General features: G+C 41.6%; 1 protein-coding gene across 2 annotated transcripts in view; it reads right to left on the bottom strand.

The window, feature by feature from the left end:
• ZFPM2 (zinc finger protein, FOG family member 2) overlaps window positions 1-22,525 on the bottom strand; it is a 513,000-nt gene that overhangs the window by 403,555 nt on the left and 86,920 nt on the right. Inside the window, exon 2 of one of the 2 annotated variants that reach the window (XM_029063879.1) lies at window positions 16,340-16,498. The exons of the other annotated variant lie outside the window; for it this stretch is intronic. Within the exon in view, the coding sequence (XP_028919712.1) occupies window positions 16,340-16,498 (159 nt within the window). The remainder of the gene's footprint in view (window positions 1-16,339; window positions 16,499-22,525) is intronic. 2 annotated transcript variants of the gene reach the window in all.

The following is a 22,525-nucleotide window of genomic DNA, read 5'->3' as shown; positions in this document are numbered from 1 at the left end:
GAGTCTGGAGCACTGTGATGGAAGCAAGCTCTGATCCAGAGGTTTGGAGAAGCAAAGGAAAGGGCTCATGGCAACCTCCCATACAGCCACATCACTGGACCTAAATCTGCCTTAATAAGATGCAGATGGGACTACATCGAGCCCTTCCCAAAAAGAACAAATGAACCTGATGTAGATCGTTTAAGTAGAGTTGGAGAAAAGAGAAGTGAATAGTGCTCCAATTGTGCCAGATCCAGCTCAGGTCTGGAAACAACTTCTGACACCTATCCATCTGGTTTCTAATCATCTGCAGCCTTATTTAATGCGAAAACATTGATGGATGGATTACTTCCAATATAAAATAGCATATATGAGAATTATTGTTGAATATGAAATATGGGTAGTGTCTGCTTGAATGATTTTGAAATGTAAGGGACATTTTCAAGATCACTCAATGGCAAGCATTATAGAGTATAGTATCCAGCTTGAATAATTTCCTTTTTAACATTGATCCCATTAACACAAAAGTTTGCTTAAATACTCTAGAACTGGGATTTATCTGAAAACAGTTTCCCATGAATTTCCACAACACTTTGAAATGCATGATTATATTGGTTTTGTATATTTTCATTTAATTATTAGCTCTTAGTAATCTATAAACACTAGACTTCAACCCTCTTCCAGGATCACTAGCAGTGAAAAATGACCAAATGCAACAACTTAAGGAAGCCAATTCTATACATCAGATTCTCAGAGAGATGCTAAATACCATGGTCTAAAACTCATATGGGTTTTCAAAAACAATACTTATGAGGTCAGAGGGAGCCTGGAATCCATTTAGGTAAAATTCAGTCTGTACTTCATGTAATCCATGGTTTACTTGTAGCGTTCCAAATAAGGAAAACTAAATTTTCTACTTTAGTGGCCAAACATCCTGTTTTAAAGAGTGAGTTCTTTTAAGTTCGGGCATTCAAAATGACTGCTGCACTTTGATGATGCTACAATAAAACAGTGGAACAATGAACTTATTTTACCTTCTTCATTAGCCCAAATTCACAGCACTACTGAAGTGATATAAAAGAGCAGAGCTGATTGGCATCTGGTATTGATTTATTGGGTGACCTTGAATAAGTTAATGTCTCTGAGCATCTATTTTATGATCTGAAAATGTGAAAAGCACGTTACTTTTCCCCTTCCTTCCTCACAGATCTGTGTAAGGATATATAAGGAATTTTAATAAAACTATTTGAACTCATTGGAAGGAAAGGGCTATATAAAAATTAAGCAATTATTATTACATTGTTAGAGTCTATGATATCAAACCATTTAAGAAATATTATTCTACCTGATAGTAACCGTTATCATTTCCACTTAGCATATGGAAATACTGAAGCCGAAGAGCGAGTAATGAGTGCAAGCCCAGAAAATGGAAGAACCATGTTTTCAAGTATTAATGTCCTCTTCACCTGATAGAGAGGAATGAATATTCATAGCTGTTACTTTCTGAATTCTACTTTTCAATGTTTAGATTCACATTTTTGATAAGTTTATAAACAAACATCGGCAGGTTCCAAGAACCACACAGGCCATGTAAATGGTATATCAAATCATATAAAGAGAAAATTATCCTGAAACATATTTTTCATGACAAAATAGCTTGACTACTCCACCAGGATTTTCACTTGTTTCTCACCCTTCTTCAGTCCACACTTAACTTGGCTACCCATACCACTTCTCTACAGAAATGTTCAGGCCATGGTTCTCCACTACTCAAGACTACCCAGTGGTAGCCCATCCTCCTCTGCATCAAACAGAATATCCTTACCATCGGCTTTAAAGCATTCAATCACCTTACCCCATATTACCTTACCTTGCTACCCTCCTACTACAACCCAGCCTACAAACTTTGCTCCTCTTATGCCAACCTACTTTTTATATCTTGATCTAGTCTACCTCATCGCGGAACTCTCGCTCACATCCTGCTTCTGGCCTGGAAGTCCCTCCTTCTTTATATCTGAAGATATCCCTCCTATCTTCTTTTACCTCTCCCCACCTTCACAGCCATATTGAAGACATATCTCCTCTAAGAGCCTTCCCTTGCTATACCCTCATTTCCTCTTCTTTCACTCCTTTCTGGATCACCCTTGCAATTGTATGTGGATGTGCTCCCTTTGTTCATCCTTCCCTCAGCCCCACAGCACATGTACAAAGCCATAATTTATATTATCGGTCTCTCCAGCTATACTGTAAGTTCACTCTGGCCATTGAATGTATCTACCATTCTGTAATACTGTTCCCACCCAAGCCCTTAATACAGTGCTGTCTGCACACAGTAAGCACTCTTAGAAAACAACTGATTGATTGATCTCCACATTCCTCAAAAACTTTACATAGTTACAGATTCATTTCCACATCAAGCAAAAACTGCTTAATATTGTCTTTAGGGCACTCATCCTGCTGTTCACTGCCTCCTACTCCCTACCTGTAAGTGTCCCTCAAGGCTCAGTTCTGATTCCCCTTCTCGTCTCAGTCGACACATGCTTCCCTTCAAGAACTCATTCATTCCCACAACTTCAACTACCTCCTTTACCCTACAATTCCCAAATTTACCTTACTAGACCTAGCCTCGTGCATCTCCTCCTCCTTCCAGAACACCTCTAACTTCACCAGAACATCAAGTTTAAATGCCCAAAACTGAACAGCCCAGCCCACAGATACTGCTCTTCTAGTACCCTTCTCCTTAGGCTCCTCTATCATCTGTATCACCACTGCCCCTTCCCCATCTTCCCTCTGACTTGGAACTTCCTCTTCTTTCATATACTAAGCCTTCAAAGCCTTATTAAATTCACACTTCCTCTAAGAGGCTTTCCCCAAGTAGGCCCTTTACCCCCCAAATCCTTCTCCCTTCTGTGTCACCTAGGCATTTGGATCTGTATCCTCTAAGCATTTTATACTCACCCCACCTTAAGCCCCACAGCACTTACGTACATAACTGTAACATTTATATTCATGTCTGTCTCCTCTATATTATAAGCTTGATGTGGGCAGGGAACACGTCTACCAGCTCTTTGTACTGCACTCTCTCATATGCATAGTGTAGTGCTCTGCACTGAGTAAACACTTGGTACATACCACTGATTGATCAACTGAGTCCATGGAGCTCCCTGTTAGCTATTATATGCAATGTTGTCATAATTATAATTCACTGAACCTAAATCTTGTCTATCTGGTCTCTGATGTGTTACCATATATCCTCCATCTGGCCAGGTTCTCCTTTCCACTCCATGTGTGACAGACCTCCACTCTCTTCACCTTCATAGATTTAATATGAATCACATCTCCTCCAAAAGACCTTCCCCAACTAAGCCCTCACGTCCTCTACTCCCTTTCCCTTCTGTGTCACCTCTGCACTTAGATCTGTACCATTCTAGCACTTCATATTCACCTCACTCTGAGCCCCAGAGGACCTAAGTACATATCTGTAATTTATTTTATTGTCTGTCTCCTCCTCTAGAGTGAAATCTCCTTGTGGACAAGGAACATCTACCAACTCTGTTGCATTGTACTCTTTCATTTGCTTAGTACAGTGCTCTGAACATAGTAAATGTTCATTAAATACCATTGATTTGATGGATTAATTGGTCATCTTCCCTCACAAATCCTCTCCACTTAATTTTTCCATACTATTGGCAACACCACCATCTCTCCATCTCTCAAATCTGCAACCGTGGCATTACCCATGATTCTTCTCTCATTTTCAACCTCCATATTCAGGATGTCACCAAATCCTGTTGGTTCTTCTTTACGTTTCCAGAATCCATCCTTTCTTCATCAACCAAACTGACATAACAATGGTCCAAGCATTTTTCATCTCGACTTGACTAGAGTATTAGCAACCCTGCAGGTCCCCTGCCTCCGGGCTCTGCTCTACTTTGCAGCCCAGGTCACTTACTTTGCCCAGGTCATTTCTCTAAAATTATTTTTCACACATCTTCCTACTCCTCAAAAAATTCCAATTTTTGCCATTTCCTTACTGTATCAAACAGAAACTCTTGGCCATCTGCTCAAAGTCATCTTATTATTATCATTATAATCATAATTATTATTAACCATTTCTCTCCCATTTACCTATTCTTGCTCCTCTGGCAGTATATCCCATATCACACCCTTTGCTAAAAATAATAATAGTAATAATTGTGGGTTTTGTAAGCACTGTATGCCAGCCATTGTACTAAACACTGGGATAGATAAAAGCTAATCAGGTCAGACACAGTCCCTGGACCACATGGGGCTCACAGTCTTAATTCCTGTTTTACAGATGAGGTAACTGAGGCATAGAGAAGTAAAGTGAGCTTCCCACAGTCACAAAAAAGATAAGTATCAGAGACAGAATTATAACCCAGGTCCTTCTGACTCCCAGGTCCATCCTTTATCCACCAGATCTCACTGCTCTGCTCTTCTGTCCCTCTAGTTTGTAAGTTCTTCGTGGAAAGGAATTGCATATACTAACTCTATTACAATGTACTTTACCAAGTTCTGTTGGCAGTGCTCTGTTCGCAATTAAAAAAAATCACTGATTGATTGATGGCAACTCACAAATTGTGGCTAGTTATCTCTTTTGCTACTAACCTCATGTGTGTGCCTCCTATTCTGCCTGAAACTCCCTCCCCTTCACATCCAGCTGACAACTACTATCTCACATATCTTTTTAAGCACTAACACATATGCCTATCCACTTTTGCTTTTTCCAAATAATAGTATCTTAAAGTATTTGTTAACCACTTACTGTATTAAGACCTGGGGTAAATGTACGTTAATCACTTCCCACACCAGGCTCATAAGTAGAAGAGAGAACAGAGAACAGTGATGAGGAAGTTGAGGCAAGAGAAATTAAGTGACTTGCCCAAGGTCACCCATCAGGCAAATAGCAGAGCTGGGATTAGAACCCAGGTCCTTGGACTCTGCTATTTTCACTGTGCCATTTATTGAGCAGTTGATGCACTCAACTAGACACTTGGGAAGCAGTGATATATTCCTTACCCACTAGGAATTGTCATTATAATGTATGTGTATATGTAATTGTGTATGTGCAGAGAGCGTATGTGCTAAAAAGGGTGTAAATGAGTTCATAAGCTTGAGAGGGATGATATGGCTCAGGCTGCTGAGAAATTAATCAGATGATGGAGAGACAGTCTTTAAGCCAATTGTGATTAGTTTTTATCTGATGCAAAGACACATGGGAAACCGGTGGGGCAAACAATGCTTCAGGACATCCTTGAGGGCAGGAATCAATCAATCAATTCCATTTATTGAGTACTTGCTGTCTACAGGACACTATGCTAAGAGGAATGCAATCTACAGAGTTGGTAGACAGAGTCTCTGCCCACAAGAGCTTATAATCTAGAGGGATCATATCCTCTAATTCTACTATTCTCTGCCAAGCACTTAGTTGAGTGCTTTGTGTATGGTGGTAGTTCAATAAACATTATTGATTAATCAGTCCTGGTGAAATAAATAATGCATATGACCAGTGACATCCGTAAACTTCTTGAGATTGTGGCAATATGTCATAAGAGCAAACCAATAGTTTGAGGTTGAACTAGATGTGTGGCCATAGAAGTAGAGGTTGATGTCAAACTGGGAACTCGTCTGCTCAAAGAGGTTTCATCAAATCATTTCTGCTTTAACTGGAGTGTTTATAAATTTCATTGTAGCGTTTCCATTTTATTTTGTGAATCCCATGTAGTACACTGAGTGTGTCTGATCTGTTTATCTTGTAAGGACCTCAATACGTAGCACAGTATTAGTGCCCAACAATGCCCTACTTACTAAATAAATGGAAATAGGGGTGGCACCAAAGTACATTTTGGGGACAGTTTTTTAGGTAATTGTTCTCTTTGCAGCAACACTTGCCAAAAATGTACTGCTCAGGAAATTCAAGGAAAAGAAATAACTGGTTATTGGAAAGATCATGCCAGCCACGTGCATTGTACAGAAATAAATAACAATTCCACCTCATAACTTTTGAATCTAGTAGTAGATGTTGTTTGAGACTTCTACGACAATGAAAGAACTGAGTTGAAAATGGATAATACAATCTGTACCCTGATAAGTGTGTCCTACCCACACAACAGGCCACACAAGCTGTGGGAACAGAGACCAAGTACTGGAAGTCATTCAAGACTGTTTCCTCTAAGAGTAAGGCAAGTTTATCCTATGAACTGAGGGGCAGGTTGACGATTCTGGATCTGAGGAGACATTGCTGCTCAACCTAGGAATAGTCTGAGGCCCTGGGTCTACCTGCTGAGGGCCCCCAAAACTGGCCAGTGCCTTAAAAGTGGACTTGTTTCAGCTGCTGGACTCCAGATATGGCCGAGGGAAGGGTTAGGCTAAACAGAGCCCTAAGTCCTAGGGAAGCCACAGCCAAATGTGGATTCTCATCATTCCTGCACTTGACCAGAAGCCAATAAGCCGAATGCAAGAGGTGTGGCCCATAATAGGGAAAAAAAGGGAGAGAGAACTTAAAATACAGAGAGAAGGGGATGGAGGAAGAGAGGTAAGAAAAGGATAAAATGCATGGTAAAAAGACTGGGAGATAGTGGGGAGAAAGGCAATTATGGCAAAGGAAGTAAGTGAAGGGGCTAAAAAAAAAGACAAACGATTTAGGGGGAAAAAAGGAAATATGGAAGACATAGTTCACATGGAAGGAAGGAAGGAGAAGGAAAGAAGGTGAAAAACTAGGTTATGGACTGACAGGGAGATAAAAAGCATGTTACACTGAAGAGATGTTCTGAATACATTACTAAACTCTTAAAAAAGCAGTAGTCTTTTTATCTATCACGGCTGATATAAACTTTAAAAAATCCACAGGCTGGCAAGAGCCTGAGAATTGGCAATAGTATTAAACTGACAAAATCATCCTGAAAAATACTCAAGTAGAAAGTGACAATTCTCACTCCAGATCTATAAGGTACACTCAGTTCTGCAATAATATTGCTGATCCCCAGAGATTAGCTGGGTCATGTCATCAGGCTATGAGGATGGGTTATTCTGTGATTGCCCAAGCCGTAGAGAAGCCACAAAATGATTCCTCAAATTCCACTACGCATTTGACCAGAATATTAAAGAAATTAGAAATATTCATCTAACAATGTTGCCCATCTGGTTATCCCTGTAATGTTGGTGTTATTCACAACTTACTCTTTCCCTTCACCCACATATTTATAAAACAAATTCTGTCCAGTCTTTCATATCATTTCTCTTGAATCCATCCCTTCCTCTTCATCCAAACTGCTACCACCCTCATCCAAGTGCTTGTCACATTTATTGAGCACTTACTGTATGCATAAAACTCTAAGTGCTTGAAAGAGTACAAAATGGCAGATACATTCCCGTGTCATATCTGCAGTCTCCTCATTAACTTCCCTGTCTTCCAGTCTTTTCTCTCTTTAATTGATACTTCATTCTATGGTCCTTTACATTTCTCTAAAAATATTGTTCTGCAAACACCTCCCCATTCCTCCAAATCCTCCACTGGTTGCCATATATTTCCACATAAAACACCACTGGTTTTAAAGCACACAGTTAGCTCTCTTCTAACTATGCTCCTCTCCCAATCAATCACTACTCATTGAGTGCTGGCTCTGTGCAAAGCATCATACTAGGTACTTGGCAAAGTACAATACAACAGAGTTGGTAAACAAATTCCCTGCTCACAGGGATGTACAGTCTAGAGGGGGAGACTGACATATAAAAATTTACAGATTTTGTACATGAGTGCTCTTGGGATGAGGGTGGTATGATTATCAAGTGCTTACCATGTAGAGATCCAAGTGAATAGGCAATACAAAAGAGAGATGGAATAGGGGAAATGAGGGCTTAGTCAGGGAAAGCCTCTTGAAGGAGATGTAATCTTAATAAGGTTATATATGTGGGGGGTGGAGGGGGGTCTGCCAAATAAGAAGCAGGAGGGAGTTCCAAGCAAAAGGGAGCATGTGGGAAACTAGTCAGAAGAGAGATAGACAAGACTGAGGTATAGTGAATAGGTTGAATTTTAGCGGAGCAAAGAATGCAGGCTGGATTGTATAACGAAATCAGCAAGGTGAAGTAGGTAAGGGATTAAGCTTTAAAGCTGTTAGCTAGGAGTTTCTGTTTGATGTGGAGGTGATTGGGTAGCTACAGGAGGTTTTTGAGGAGTGGGATGATGAAGACTGGAAGGTGTTTTAGAAAGAAATGACCCAGGCAGTAGAGTGAAGTGTGGGCAGTAATGGAGCCAGACAGGCAGAGAGGCCAATGAGGATGCTGATTCAATAGAAAAGCAGCATGGCTTAATGGCAAGAGCACACGCTTGGGAGTCGAGGTCGAGGGCTCTAATCCTTGTCTGCTGTGTGGCCTTGGGCAAGTCACTTAACTTCTCTGCACCTCGGTTATCTCATCTGTAAAATGGGGATTGAGACTGTGTGCCCCACGTGGGACAACCTGATCACCTTCTACCTACCTCAGTGCTTAGAAAAGTGCTTGGCACAAAGTATGTGCTTAACAAATACCATAATTATAAGGCAGAATATGGTAAATAGTTGGATCATGGTAGCAGCATTTTAGATGGAATGGAAAGGGTGGAGTTTAGTGATGCTGAGAAGGTGGAACACACAAGATTTGGTGACAGACTGAATATGTGGGTTAAATGAGAAAGAATGCAACCCAGTCCACACACCTCCCCGCACCAACACCAACTTACTGACTGTGCTTCACTCTTGTCTTTCTCACTGCTGACCCCTTCCTGGAACTCTGTCCCCCTCCAAATACAACAGACTATCACTCTCCCCACCTTCAAAGCATCACTAAAATCAAATCTCCTCCAAGAGGCCTTCCCTGACTATGCCCTCATTTCCTCTACTCCTGCTCCAGTCTGTGTCATCTTTCCACTTGGATCTGTATCCTTTAAGCACTTGATATTCACCCCATCCTCAATAAAAATGATAGCAACAATAATAATTATGGTTTTTGTGAAGCACTTACTATGAGCCAGGCACTGTACTAAGTACTGGGATGGAAATACACAAATTGGGGTGGACACAGTCCCTTGTCCCACAGGGGCTCACAATCTCAATTCCCATTTTACAGATGCAGTAACCAAGGCCCAGAAAAGTGAGGTAACTTGCCCACAGTTTCACAGTAAACAAGTGGCAGAGCTGGGATTAGAACCCATGACCTTCTGACTCCCAGTGACCTTCTGAGCAACACTTATGCACATATAATAATTGTGTTTTTATGCAAGCCTCTCCCTCTAGACTGAAAGCTCCTTGTAGCCAGGGAACATGTCTACCAATTCTGTAGTACCCTAGTCTCCCAAAGCTTAGTACGCTGCCATGCACACAATAAATGCCATTGATTAACTGATTGATCCTTATTGACCTCTATGCCTATTGCCCTCATAAGTAAGCCCGTCACTGGGCAGGGACTGCCTCTATCTGTTGCTGAATTGTACATTCCAAGTGCTTAGTACAGTGCTATGCACATAGTAAGTGCTCAATAAATACTATTGAATGAATAAGCTGTTTCAGAGTTTTACACTGTCCTCAAGCCTTCTGCCCTACCATATATTGTCCCTAACAATTTTGCCACATACCTCTTTGATAAAACTGGAATCATCAGGCATGATCTACCTAAAATCTCTTCTGCTCCTCTCCAGTTCCACCCTCTTCCTTCTCCCTTCCCAACCTGCCCAGCAGAATCCCAAGAGGAGATCTCTTACTTCCTCTTAAAAATCTACCCACTCCACCTATGCCTCTAACCCCATCCCTTCATACCTTTATCAAACCATTTGCCACTTCCTGTCTTCCCTCCTTGATGAACATTCAGCCACTCACTTTCAACTGGTTCATTCCCCACTGCTCTCAAATATGTTCATGCCTCCCCTATCCTCACAGCCCCTCCCTTGACCTCCATAGCACCTTCCAGTTACCATCACATCGTCCCCCTACCATTCTTCATTGAATTCCTTGACTGATTCATCTACATCCACTGCTTCTGCTTCTTCTCCTCCAATTCTCTCCTTGACCCCCTGTAATCTGAGAACCACTAATTCTCAGCCTCTTTCATAGGCTCCTCCTCTGCCTTCCACCCTCTAACTTTGGAAAACCCTCAAGGAGGCTCAGTTTTGAGTACCCTTCTAATTTTCCATCTACACCCACTCCTTTGGGAAACTCATTCACTCCTATGGCTTCATCTACCATTTTCACCTGGATGAAAAGTTGCCTCTGCTAACTTTGTTATACTGTACTCTTCCAAGTGCTTAGTACACTGCTTGTGCATGTAGTAAGTGCTCAATAAATAAGAATGAATGATTCCCAAATCTACCTCTCCATCCCTCATTGATTCCCTCTGTAGTCTATATTTCCTCCTGCCTTCAGGATATCTCTGCTTGGATGCCCCTCCAACAGCACCACCTTAACATTTCCAAATCAGAACTCCCCATCTCCCCAAAATCTGTCCGCTCCCTGACTTTCCCATAACTGTAGACAACACAACCATCCTCCATGTGCATCTTCCATCCTCACAAGCCTGTAATCTTGCCATTATCTTTGATGCTTCTTTGCTGCTCAACCTGCATATTCAATCTATTACCAAATCTGTTCACATCTCTAGAATCTGCCCTTTCCCCTCTATCCAAACTATGTTGTTCCAAACCCATATCATATGTCCCCTTGATTACTGCAACAGCTTCCTTGCTGACCTTCTTGTCTCCAGTCTCTTTCCATTTCAATCCTTACTTCATCCTTCTGACTGGAGCATTTTTTCTAAAAAAAAAAAAAATCATTCTGTCCACATGTCCCCACTCCTTAACTACTTTCAAATAAAAAAGAAAGTACCTATCAGTTTAAAAGCCACTCAATCATCTCTCCTCTTCCAGTTTCCTCCCTGAATTCTTACTACATCCCTTCACTCCCCTAATGCCAATCTCAGTCTCATTGTCAACCTTTTTGCCCACATCCTTCCTCTGGCCTCCTCTTTCATGTGCAACAGACCACTACTCTCCCCACCTTCGAAGCCTGACTAAAATCAGACTTTCTCTAAAAGGCTTTCTCCCTACTACACCATCAATTTTCTTACTTGTCCTCCCTTCTTTTTCTGTGCACTTGGATGTGTATTCCTAAAACATGTGATATGACTCCACCCGTAGCTCTGCAGCACTTACATATGCATAAACTCATAATCCTCCATTTCCCCTATCTATATTTTAATGTCTGCCTCCCACTCCATACTTTAAATTCCTTATAGGCAGCAATACTGTCTACCAACTCTATTGTAATTCACACTCCTAAGTGCTTAGAACAATCCTCTGCATGGAGTAATAACTAAACACCATTGATTGATGTACACAGACTGCCCATCAGTATGGTATTGGAATGGACAAGTACTAATAGCAATCTTCACCTACTGGGTGCACTGCAATGTTTAGGAAAGTAAAATGCAAAGAAGTGATGTGCTTCTTGCCCATGACCAGTTTACATGCCAACAGTAAAATATTTACATATGAAGTAATCAAAGTACATAAACATTTGTCTGTACACAATTGAAGGAGCACCTGTAGATGTTCTGAGGAAAGGTATAAATATTGAAGTGCTAAAAATGTCTGGTGGATTTGCACAGTTTGGGGATTGGGTAGACCATAAACTTGATGTGGTCAGGGAATGTCTCTACCAAATCTGTTATATTGTACTCTTCCAAGTACTTAGTACAGTGCTCTTCATATAATAAGCTCTCAATAAAAACGATTGATTAACTGATTGAAAGCCTTGTTGGAGAAGGTGGGATTTTAGGAAAAAAATTCCAGGTCAGGGGAACTAACTGTGTGTGGAGATAAAAGCAGGATTGTAATGGAAAGGAACAGTTGGAAGATGATCTAGAGCTCACTCAAGAGAGAGACCCTGGGAATAGCAGGTGAAAAGAGAGGAAATATAATATGGGAAGGGCTGGTGGAGCGCCTCAAAATCAAATCATGCAGATTCCACCACAGAAGAGTAGAAATGACCAAATATACTATTTAAAAAAAAAATTAAAAAGAGGGAATAATAATTTAAAAAAAAACTTTATTTTCTCTGCATACTATTACTTTTCCTCTACAAAAAGTGTAAGTTTCTGGTGGGATGGGAAAGTGCCTTAATGTCATGTTTCACATTCTAATGAACCTAGTAGTGCATATGCTCAATAAAACCAAATCCTACTACTATTAAATAATTAATGAAAAGGAATGAGAGAAACAAAACCTTTCCTGAGGACTGTGAGCTAAAAGCCTTCAGTAGTTGAAAGACAGATGAAACTTGGGCAAATAAAAATGCATCAAAAATGTTCTGCTTGAATGTGAAACAATTCCATAAAGATTAACTAAAGTAGTTCTTTGAAAAACATATGGGTTTTTGCTACTATGAAATGCACTAAACCAGTGTTTTTCCCAAACTGTTTTTTCTTGACTTTCTGGTAGGGAATGCCTTTGAAGCCTTTGGGTATCTCAAAAGTCAATCATCGTGCAATAAAATTGAGCTATCTTCAATGGCAATAGCAATCTGTTTCAGGTGGAAAAAGACTGAATGCTCTCTAACACTCTGAACTTAATGACTACTCAGACCCCATGATCCCAGCCAAGTCCAACATGCTATTTAGTTGACCCTTTTTCCCAAGATGCCAATTCCCAGCTTCTGAAAACCCCTAAGAAGATAGAGGTGAGGGGAGAGGCAAAAAGAATCTGATAAAGGGAATTTTTGCCCAAGATCATCACAGTCCTGGGGAAAATGGTCTCACCCACTTTTTCTAACTCACTTCCCACTAACAGCCCATGACTTTGTGCAGGAACAGCCACAGTGCTCTTCCAGTGACCAGACTAGTGACTTTTCATCAGATGCCAATGAGATGTGATCATGTGCACCTCTGACTAAGGCGGCAGTCTTGCTCAACCCTCCTTAGAGAAACTATTTTCTGGCCACGGCTTCAGGAAAGTGAAGCATATAGGTTCACCCAGAGCCAGATCTTGCCAACGCATGTCTTTTCTCACTTCACGCCAAGATCCCACTGATTTCAAAGAGAATTTCTTGGTCTTCCATTTTGCACATTAAACCTTGGCTTCGTGATGAAGAACTGTTTGTAGTTTGTATTGCACATCAGTCTAAGTGCAAGAAAGTGATTACCTTCAAAGTAATTTGAAAATATCACTAAAGAATGACCTTCCCTAATATGAAATAACTAAGCAAACACATTTTGGGCTGGGGTAAGAATTCTGGGCTATTGGTGAGACCTAACTGATCACTTAAAGGCTGAAGATAACTATGCAATCACACTTACGTGACATCTATCCTTTGTTCCTCTAATGCTAACCTTCTCACTTTACCTCAGTCTCGTCTATCTTGCTGCTAACCTCTCGCCCACATCTTCCCTTGGCCTGGAACGCCCTTGCTCCTCATATGAGACAGATAATTCTTCCTCCCACTTCAAAACCTTATTGAAGGCACAACTCCTCCAAGAAGCTTTCCCTGATTAAGCCACCCTCTCCTCTATTCCCACTCCCTTCTGTACCACTCTTACTTGCTCCTTCATTCATTCCACCTCCCATCCTCACAGCACATATGCATATATCTGTAATTTCTTTATTAATTTATTTACATTAATGTCTGTCTCCTCCTCTAGACTGTGAGCTCACTGTGGGCAGGAATGTGTTGATTTATAGTTATAGTGTACTCTCCCAAGTGCTTAGTACCCAGTGATCACTCTTTAAATATGATTGAAATCTTCCTATCTGGATGCATTGTGGCTGAGTGGAAAGTGTACAGACTTGGGAGTCAGCAGACCAGTGTGCTCTGCACACAGTAAGTGCTCAATATATACAATTGAATTGAATGAATGGAATGAAATCCCAGTTCTGCCACCTGCCTGTTATGAGACCTTAGGCAAGTAATTTAAGTTTGTGGTGCCTCCTCTTATTCACCTGTAAAATGGGAGGATCAGTACCTGTTCTCCCTCCTACTTAGACTGTGAGCCCCATGTGGGACAGAGACTGTGCCCAACCTGATTAATGTTTCTGTCTCAGCACTTACTACAGTGGTTTACACATAGTAAGCGCTTAACAAATACCAGTGTTATCTAAAACATTGATTCATTCAATTGTATTGATTGAAAGCTATGTGCTAAATACTGAATTAAGCACTTGAGAGAGTACAATATAACAATAAACAGACATATTCCCTGACCACAATGAGCTTACAGTCTACTCTTCATGTGGAAGGACTATTATACATCATACTTACCCAGGAAGTTATGATTTTTTCCCCTTATCTTTACCCACCATTTCTTGCAACAGCTATAGCCAGATATTGACTGACTTTATGATAGCAACATCCCATATATTGCTAAGGACTCAAGAGGCTGAGAGGTTCTGGATGCATGGTCTAGACTGTAAATAAGCTCTTTCTCTAGACTGCAAATTCCCTGTAAGCAGGGAACTTGTCTGCCAACTCTCTTATATTGAATTTCCCCAGACACATAGTTCAGTGTTTGGCAGACCAAGCAGTTAGAGAGGTGGCATAGTGTAGTGGATAGAGCACAGGTCTGGGAGTCAGGAGGTCATGTGTTCTAATCCTAGTTCCGCCACTTGTCTGCTGTATGACCTTGGGAAATCACTTCACTTATCTGTGCCTCAGTAACCTCATCTGTAAATTGGGGAGTGAAACTGTGAGCCCCACATGGGACAGGGACTGTGTCCAATGCGATTTACTTGTATCCACCCCAGTGCTCAGCAGAGTACCCTTACTATGTGCAAGTTCTGTTCTAATCACTGGAGTAGATCCAAGGTAGTCAGGTTGTCCCACATGGGGCTCAGAGTCTTGATCCCAATTTTACAGGTGAGGTAACTGAGGCACAGAGAAGTTAAGTGGCTTGCCCAAGATCACACAGAAGATAAGTAGTGGAGCTGGGATTAGAACCTGTGTCTTCTGACTCCCAAGCCCATGCTCTTTCCACTAAGCCATACTGCTTGTGCTCAATAAATACCAGTGATTGACTGACTGAGGGTCAGCAGAGTTTGGAACCCACACTCCAGTCCAAGGTGGCAAGAAATCCTGGACTATACTTCATACCAGCAAAGGAGTTGAGGAGCTCAATGGTGTGCAAGTGGGAACAAAGATTTCCAGAGAAGGGAGTCAAACTACGGGAAAGGGCTTCCTGAATCCCATGCAGAATTCTGGCACACAGTGCTCTGCATTTAATAAGCATTCAATAAACCACACTGATTGATTGATTGACTACTGCCACCCAGGTTCTCTATGGGATCAAGGTTCAACTATCAAACCTGCTTCGGTTCCCTCAGCTACTATGAACCCTGAGTTTGGAATCAAGGGCTTCAGTGATGCACAAACATGATCCTCATCTCCCAGACTTGAATCCCCAAACACTTTCCTCACTCTTTTGTGTACCGACTCAGGCCCCTGCTCAGTCCCCTAAATCAAGGCAAAAACCAAAGACTAGAAATCTATCTGCCAAAAAAAAAAAAGAGTGAATCATGCAATCAATACATGTCAGGAGAACAACTGTGAGGGGAGAAAAAAAAGAAAAGGTTCAAACTGCACAAATGGTCATTTGGTTGCCCGCCATTGCATCAAGAGATGTGTGTGAAAATTGAGTAGATCTGCTTCCTCACCTGCAGAAGAAAAAACACTCCAACTGGACCTGGCCAGGAGGACTGGAAAAGATTAAATCACCTTTCCAAGGAAAAAAAGTCAGTACTGCACATTTCCAAAGACTGCCAGCATATGGCAAAATCATCAGGTCCAAAACCAGAGTGAGCAGCAAGCAGAGGAGTTTACAACCAAATTAACCTTCAGAACCTTAATGTTCATACATCAAATAGAGCAAAAATCTGCATTTTTTTCTGCAAATGTTCATGACATATGATCAAAAATCACATCCCAGTGATAGAGAAGTCTTCTGTCTCAAAGGAGGGATAGACTTCTACAATGAATTTAGCTCCTGAAGGGAGTTGTATTTGCTAGAGAATAATAAACTTGTTGCTGTTGATATAATAGTATCTGACACCACCAGATTTGGAAGACCAATTTCAAATAGTTTCAAAAAACACTTTCTGGCTATTAACATTGAACTGTGACTTTTCTCCACATCAGTAAAGTCTCCCTTACATTTTAAAAACATTCCACGTTTCTGTCAGTTTATTGCTGAATGCTTTTTGAGTCTCAATTTTTCATTTCTAAACTCCTCATAAGAGTGCCCTTTCTGCATGTTAAGCTCTGTGGCATGTCCGGGCAGAAGGACGCACACCAAATAGTCCTTCATCCAGCTACCCCACTGCATTGATTACCTTTATTACAAAAGTATTCCACTTCTTCACAGCTCAGATTCTCAGGCCCAAATTCTGTGGAAAAGCTTTCCTCCAATGGAAAGTCTCCTTTTGAGGTGATGTCATTTTCCTCAGACAGATACTCTTCCTCTTCATCTTCAATGGCATCTTCAAGGGGCCCTTGAAAAAGAATCAGGGACACTGTACCAAAAAGCATCCAAACAGAAATTTGTGAAATAAAAGCCCTAAATCATGGATCTCACACTTAAAGATAGTAACGAGAATGCATTTCACTCTGGATGGGATGAATGGTCATGTGATCCGGATAACGTACTAATAAATGTGAAATGAGTTTTTTTAAGCACAGTGCCCCTATGGTGGAAGCAAAATTGAAGTTTCAATGCCTAAAATGGCCATTTGGAAAGGAATCCCTTCTACCAACCTCCCAACGTCATCTATGCACTCCTCGCCAAATCTTAATGTTTGGCTATCTACTGAAAAGCTAAAAATGAGTGAGTTTTATGTTCATTTGTAAAAATGAACTGCTTGGTAAAGAGTACAAGCCTCTTTTAAACAGTTGTACAATTTTACTTGAGATTTTAATAAAGATTTAAAATAATTGAATGCATTTTAATTGAACTGAGATTTTAATAAAGTCCATACTTTTTAAAAATCCATCTTAAGAGTGGACTCCAAGAAAAGATTTCATTATACCTGTTTGAGGCTTGAAGAAAAATTACATATTTCTCTCCCTGATGAAAGCATAGTCCTATTCATAATTAATTGAATTTTTTTCTGAAATGAAAAGTAGTTTTCTAATGAAAAAATGTAATTTGTATTTATGTGATAGTTTTTCAGTAATAAAAATACAACTGCTATACACTGAATAACAGAGAAGTGCAATACATTAATGGCCCTTTTCACCTGAATGGAAGGGGAGGTTTATAGTTGTTAAGACTGGACCTGTAGCAGACTATATTGGAATATCATGAGATTTATTCTGAATTACTGACTGCCTCTAAAGAATCAAGATAGTCTGGTTCATTTTACTAACTAGAGTCTTGCATTTAATTCCAAAGAAGTTTAATATAGCACTCTGTAAAAGAAATATAATTATGATAATCTGAAGTAACTGTCATCTCTGTTGGCAGTTCTCATCAGATAGGCCACTGAGTAACTCAGTAGGAATGATACCCTTTTCCTCTCCCAGGGACCATGTAGTACCATGCACTGGGCATGAGAAAGTTGATTATACCTCAGTGGCATACGATACGGCAATAGTGACTTGTAATGGCATGCAGTCAGGACATGGAAGTCACACAATGCTTGACCACCAGGATATATTAAATTTGTGGAAACAACATTATACAAATGAAATGCCTATTCCATTATACTGTGCATTAATTTGAGTGAGATGATATAAGCATAACAATGTGGTATTTTTTAAGTGCTTACTATGTGCTAGGTGCTGTTCTAAGCTCTGGCGTTGATACAAGGTAAACTGGGTTGGACACAGTCCTTGTCCCACAGTCTTAATCCCCGTTTTACATGTGAGGTAACTGAAGCACAGAGAAGTGAAATGACCTGCCCAAGGTCACACAGCAGACAAGTAGCAAAGCCGGGATTTGAACTCACATCCTGCTGACTCACAGGCCTGTTCTCTATCCACTAGGCCAAGCTGCTTCTCTAGCCATCTAAATTCACTTTGGGCAATGGAGTTAAGCATGTCATTCTGGGGTTGTCACCAACATTATATTGTTTTCTTGCCTGACATCCAAGCAACAACTTCAAACTACTGTTCCAGCCTTGCTGTGTTAAAATTAGCTTAGTGAAGATGCAGAATTGTGCTGGGAGCTAGTGCAGGGTGGAGTGGATGCCTGGGAGCGGGGAGAGTCCAATGTCCTGCAGTGGAACTGCTACAGATAGAGGATGACGAGCCAGAACTCTGCAGAGGCCATGACAGTGGGAGCAAGCTCAGAGTAAATCCCTCTCTAGCCTGAATCTCACACCTCTGACTATCCTTTCTTTTTTTATTTGTTAAGTGCTTACTATGTGCCAAACACTTTTCTAAGTGTTGGGGTAGATAGAAGTTAATCAGGTTGGACAAAGTCCCTGTTCCACATGGGGCTCGCAGTCTTAATGTCCATTTTACAAATGAAGGTAACTGAGGCACAGAAAAGTTAAGTGACTTTCCCAAGGTCACACAGCAAACATGTGGCAGAACCAGGAGCAGATCCAAGGTCCTTCTGACTCTCAGGGCCTTGCTCTATTCATTAAGCCAAACTACTGGTCTCCAACAGTAAAAGAAACTCAGTAGCAGCTGCAGTGGGGAGTCTGAGTCATAGAGGTCCAGGATTTAAGAACAGGGCCAGGATTTGTGGGGGGGGGGGGGGGGAGGGGGGACAGGCAGTCTCACACAGTGACGCCTTGCTATGGAGACAATCCTTTTTGCTATTGCTGAAATGCTACTTAAACCAAAGAAGTTAAGACATGCTGCCAGGGACTGCAGTTAAATGATTCCTATTTCAAGAGTCCTTCTGGTTGAAAATAATTTGCAATTTTATAGAATTCTGGGAATTGAAAATTTGTGGATATAAAAAATTTACACCTTTTGTCTAAAATATACTTGTGCAGATAGATTTTGATTTGTTTTCATTTTATTTGTTAAAAGGAGTGGGTTTAATATCTGAATTTGGAGATGCATAATCAAAGACTTTGCTACCTTTCCAGACAGAACAGACAATAGCTAGTCTTCTGAAAGGGTTTGGTTGCACTCAAATTAATTCTTGAAGCAATCAACTGTCCTCACATAATTAACAGTAAAATGTTAATTTCCATTTATTTACACTGGCATCAGATCAGACCGGGAAACTGTTTCTCTTAAAATCCATGGTATTTGCAATGAAAGTTCAGATATTTTATTGCTACATATTGACTTCTTTTTTCCAAAAATTCAAATAGATTATCCATAGATGAAAACTAACATTTAAAAAGGGTAAAATACTCAAAGCACAAATACAATTAATAACATCAATGAAAGAGGAATGAGGTAAGGAACTGTTGTATATGGATTAGTGAGCACAGAAGTCCCCTTCAGAAAATCACCTCACATAATTTGATATAAATAATATCTACCCAGGAAAGGATCATGACTGAGTTTCATGTGCCTTCATGGAGAAAATTACTTTTGATTGAGACCACTTGACAGATTAGGATGAGGAAATCTGTACTGTCCCTCATCATGGGTACCAGATATACAGATATTGAAACAAACTTTCCCAAAGACAGATTTACATTATTTTTAAATGAACTATATTTGATTAATTAATCCTAAAGATGGCATTTAAGATTGGATATCTAAAAGTAACCTGGGTAAATTAAACATGTTATTGGGAATAGCATCATCTTCCAGAGGGGCAGATAATCTCCCTCAGGAAATGAATTACTAGAGAAGGATTCCTGTAAATTGGATTCTTTGATATTTTCATACTGTGAAACTTGTTACAGGACACACAATCCCAGATAAATTAAGTTTATGAAACAGGAGTGAAACCACCACCAAATCCCATGAAAAGGCAGAGGTGTAACAATAAGGATAATTGTGGTGTTCGATAAACACTCACTAGAGGCCAAGTACTGTACTAAACCCTAGGTAGACACAAGAAAATCAGTTCAGAAACAGTGCCCTCCCCACAAAGAACTCATGTTCTAAGAGGAGGGTATGGATATTGAATCTCCATTTTACAGATGAAGAAACTTAAGCAAAAAATTTAAGTCACTTGTCCAGTGTCACACTCCTCCCCTCCCCATTCCCCTGCTCCCTCCCTCTGCTCTTCCCCTTCCCCTCCCCACAGCACTTGTGCATACTTGTATATATTAATTACTCTATTTTATTAATGTGTATATATCTATGATTCTATTTATCTTGATGGTATTGATGCCTGAGTACTCGTTTTGCTCTCTGTCTCCCCCTTTTATTCATTCATTCATTCAATAGTATTTATTGAGCGCTTACTATGTGCAGAGCACTGTACTAAGCGCTTGGGATGAACAAGTCGGCAACAGATAGAGACAGTCCCTGCCGTTTGACGGGCTTACAGTCTAATCGGGGGAGACGGACAGACAAGAACAATGGCACTAAACAGCGTCAAGGGGAAGAACATCTCATAAAAACAATGGCAACTAAATAGAATCAAGGCGATGTACAATTCATTAACAAAATAAATAGGGTAACGAAAATATATACAGTTGAGCGGACGGGTACAGTGCTGTGGGGATGGGAAGGGAGAGGTGGAGGAGCAGAGGGAAAAGGGGAAAATGAGGCTTTAGCTGCGGAGAGGTAAAGGGGGGATGGCAGAGGGAGTAGAGGGGGAAGAGGAGCTCAGTCTGGGAACGCCTCTTGGAGGAGGTGATTTTTAAGTAAGGTTTTGAAGAGGGAAAGAGAATCAGTTTGGCGGAGGTGAGGAGGGAGGGCGTTCCAGGACCGCGGGAGGACGTGACCCAGGGGTCGACGGCGGGATAGGCGAGACCGAGGGACGGCGAGGAGGTGGGCGGCAGAGGAGCGGAGCGTGCGGGGTGGGCGGTAGAAAGAGAGAAGGGAGGAGAGGTAGGAAGGGGCAAGGTGATGGAGAGCCTTGAAGCCTAGAGTGAGGAGTTTTTGTTTGGAGCGGAGGTCGATAGGCAACCACTGGAGTTGTTTAAGAAGGGGAGTGACATGCCCAGATCGTTTCTGCAGGAAGATGAGCCGGGCAGCGGAGTGAAGAATAGACCGGAGCGGGGCGAGAGAGGAGGAAGGGAGGTCAGAGAGAAGGCTGACACAGTAGTCTAGCCGGGATATAACTAGAGCCCGTAATAGTAAGGTAGCCGTTTGGGTGGAGAGGAAAGGGCGGATCTTGGCGATATTGTAGAGGTGAAACCGGCAGGTCTTGGTAACGGATAGGATGTGTGGGGTGAACGAGAGGGACGAGTCAAGGATGACACCGAGATTGCGGGCCTGCGGGACGGGAAGGATGGTCGTGCCATCCACGGTGATGGAGAAGTCTGGGAGCGGACCGGGCTTGGGAGGGAAGATGAGGAGCTCAGTCTTGCTCATGTTGAGTTTTAGGTGGCGGGCCAACATCCAGGTGGAGACGTCCCGGAGGCAGGAGGAGATGCGAGCCCGAAGGGAGGGGGAGAGGACAGGGGCGGAGATGTAGATCTGCGTGTCATCTGCGTAGAGATGGTAGTCAAAGCCGTGAGAGCAGATGAGTTCACCGAGGGAGTGAGTGTAAATGGAGAACAGAAGAGGGCCAAGAACTGACCCTTGAGGAACTCCAACAGTTAAAGGATGGGAGGGGGAGGAGGCTCCAGCGTAGGAGACCGAGAATGATCGGCCAGAGAGGTAAGAGGAGAACCAGGAGAGGACAGAGTCCGTGAAGCCAAGGTGAGATAAGGTATGGAGGAGGAGGGGATGGTCAACAGTGTCAAAGGCAGCAGAGAGGTCAAGGAGGATCAGAATGGAGTAGGAGCCATTGGATTTGGCAAGAAGGAGGTCATGGGTGACCTTAGAGAGAGCAGTCTCGGTAGAGTGGAGGGGACGGAAGCCAGATTGGAGGGGGTCTAGGAGAGAATGGGAGTTAAGGAATTCTAGGCATCGATTGTAGACGACTCGTTCTAAGATTTTGGAAAGGAAGGGTAGTAGGGAGATAGGACGATAACTGGAGGGGGAAGTGGGGTCAAGAGCGGGTTTTTTTAGGATGGGGGAGACGTGGGCGTGTTTGAAGGCAGAGGGGAAGGAGCCCTTGGAGATTGAGTGGTTTTTTAGACTGTGAGCCCATTATTGGGCAGGGACTGTCTCTATCTGTTGCCAAATTATATATTCCAAGTGCTCAGTACAGTGCTCTGCACATGGTAAGCACTCAATAAATACGACTGAATGAACACTGCAGGTATTAGAACCCAGGTCATCTGATTCCTAGCACTGGGCTCTTTCCACTAGTTCATGCTGCTTCTCCAAGAAAGAGGAAAAAAAGTTTGCTGAAATTTGGTGACAATCTTTGTCTAGAAGTACATATCTCCACTGGTTATTCATGGAGTAACGTTGTAATGGAAAGTGCAGAAGCAAACTGACAACATGGTTTGTTTCAAGTGCTCTCCTATAACACCTTCTCTCTTATGGTTTCTGTTATGGGTATGTTTTATGCCTATGTTCTGCCTCAATAAAAGCCT

This window comes from Ornithorhynchus anatinus, chromosome 4, assembly GCF_004115215.2.
Source record: "Ornithorhynchus anatinus isolate Pmale09 chromosome 4, mOrnAna1.pri.v4, whole genome shotgun sequence".
NCBI classification, from domain to species: domain Eukaryota; kingdom Metazoa; phylum Chordata; class Mammalia; order Monotremata; family Ornithorhynchidae; genus Ornithorhynchus; species Ornithorhynchus anatinus.
The sequence above is the reverse complement of the archived record's forward strand: the minus strand, read 5'-3'. Positions and strand labels throughout refer to the sequence as shown.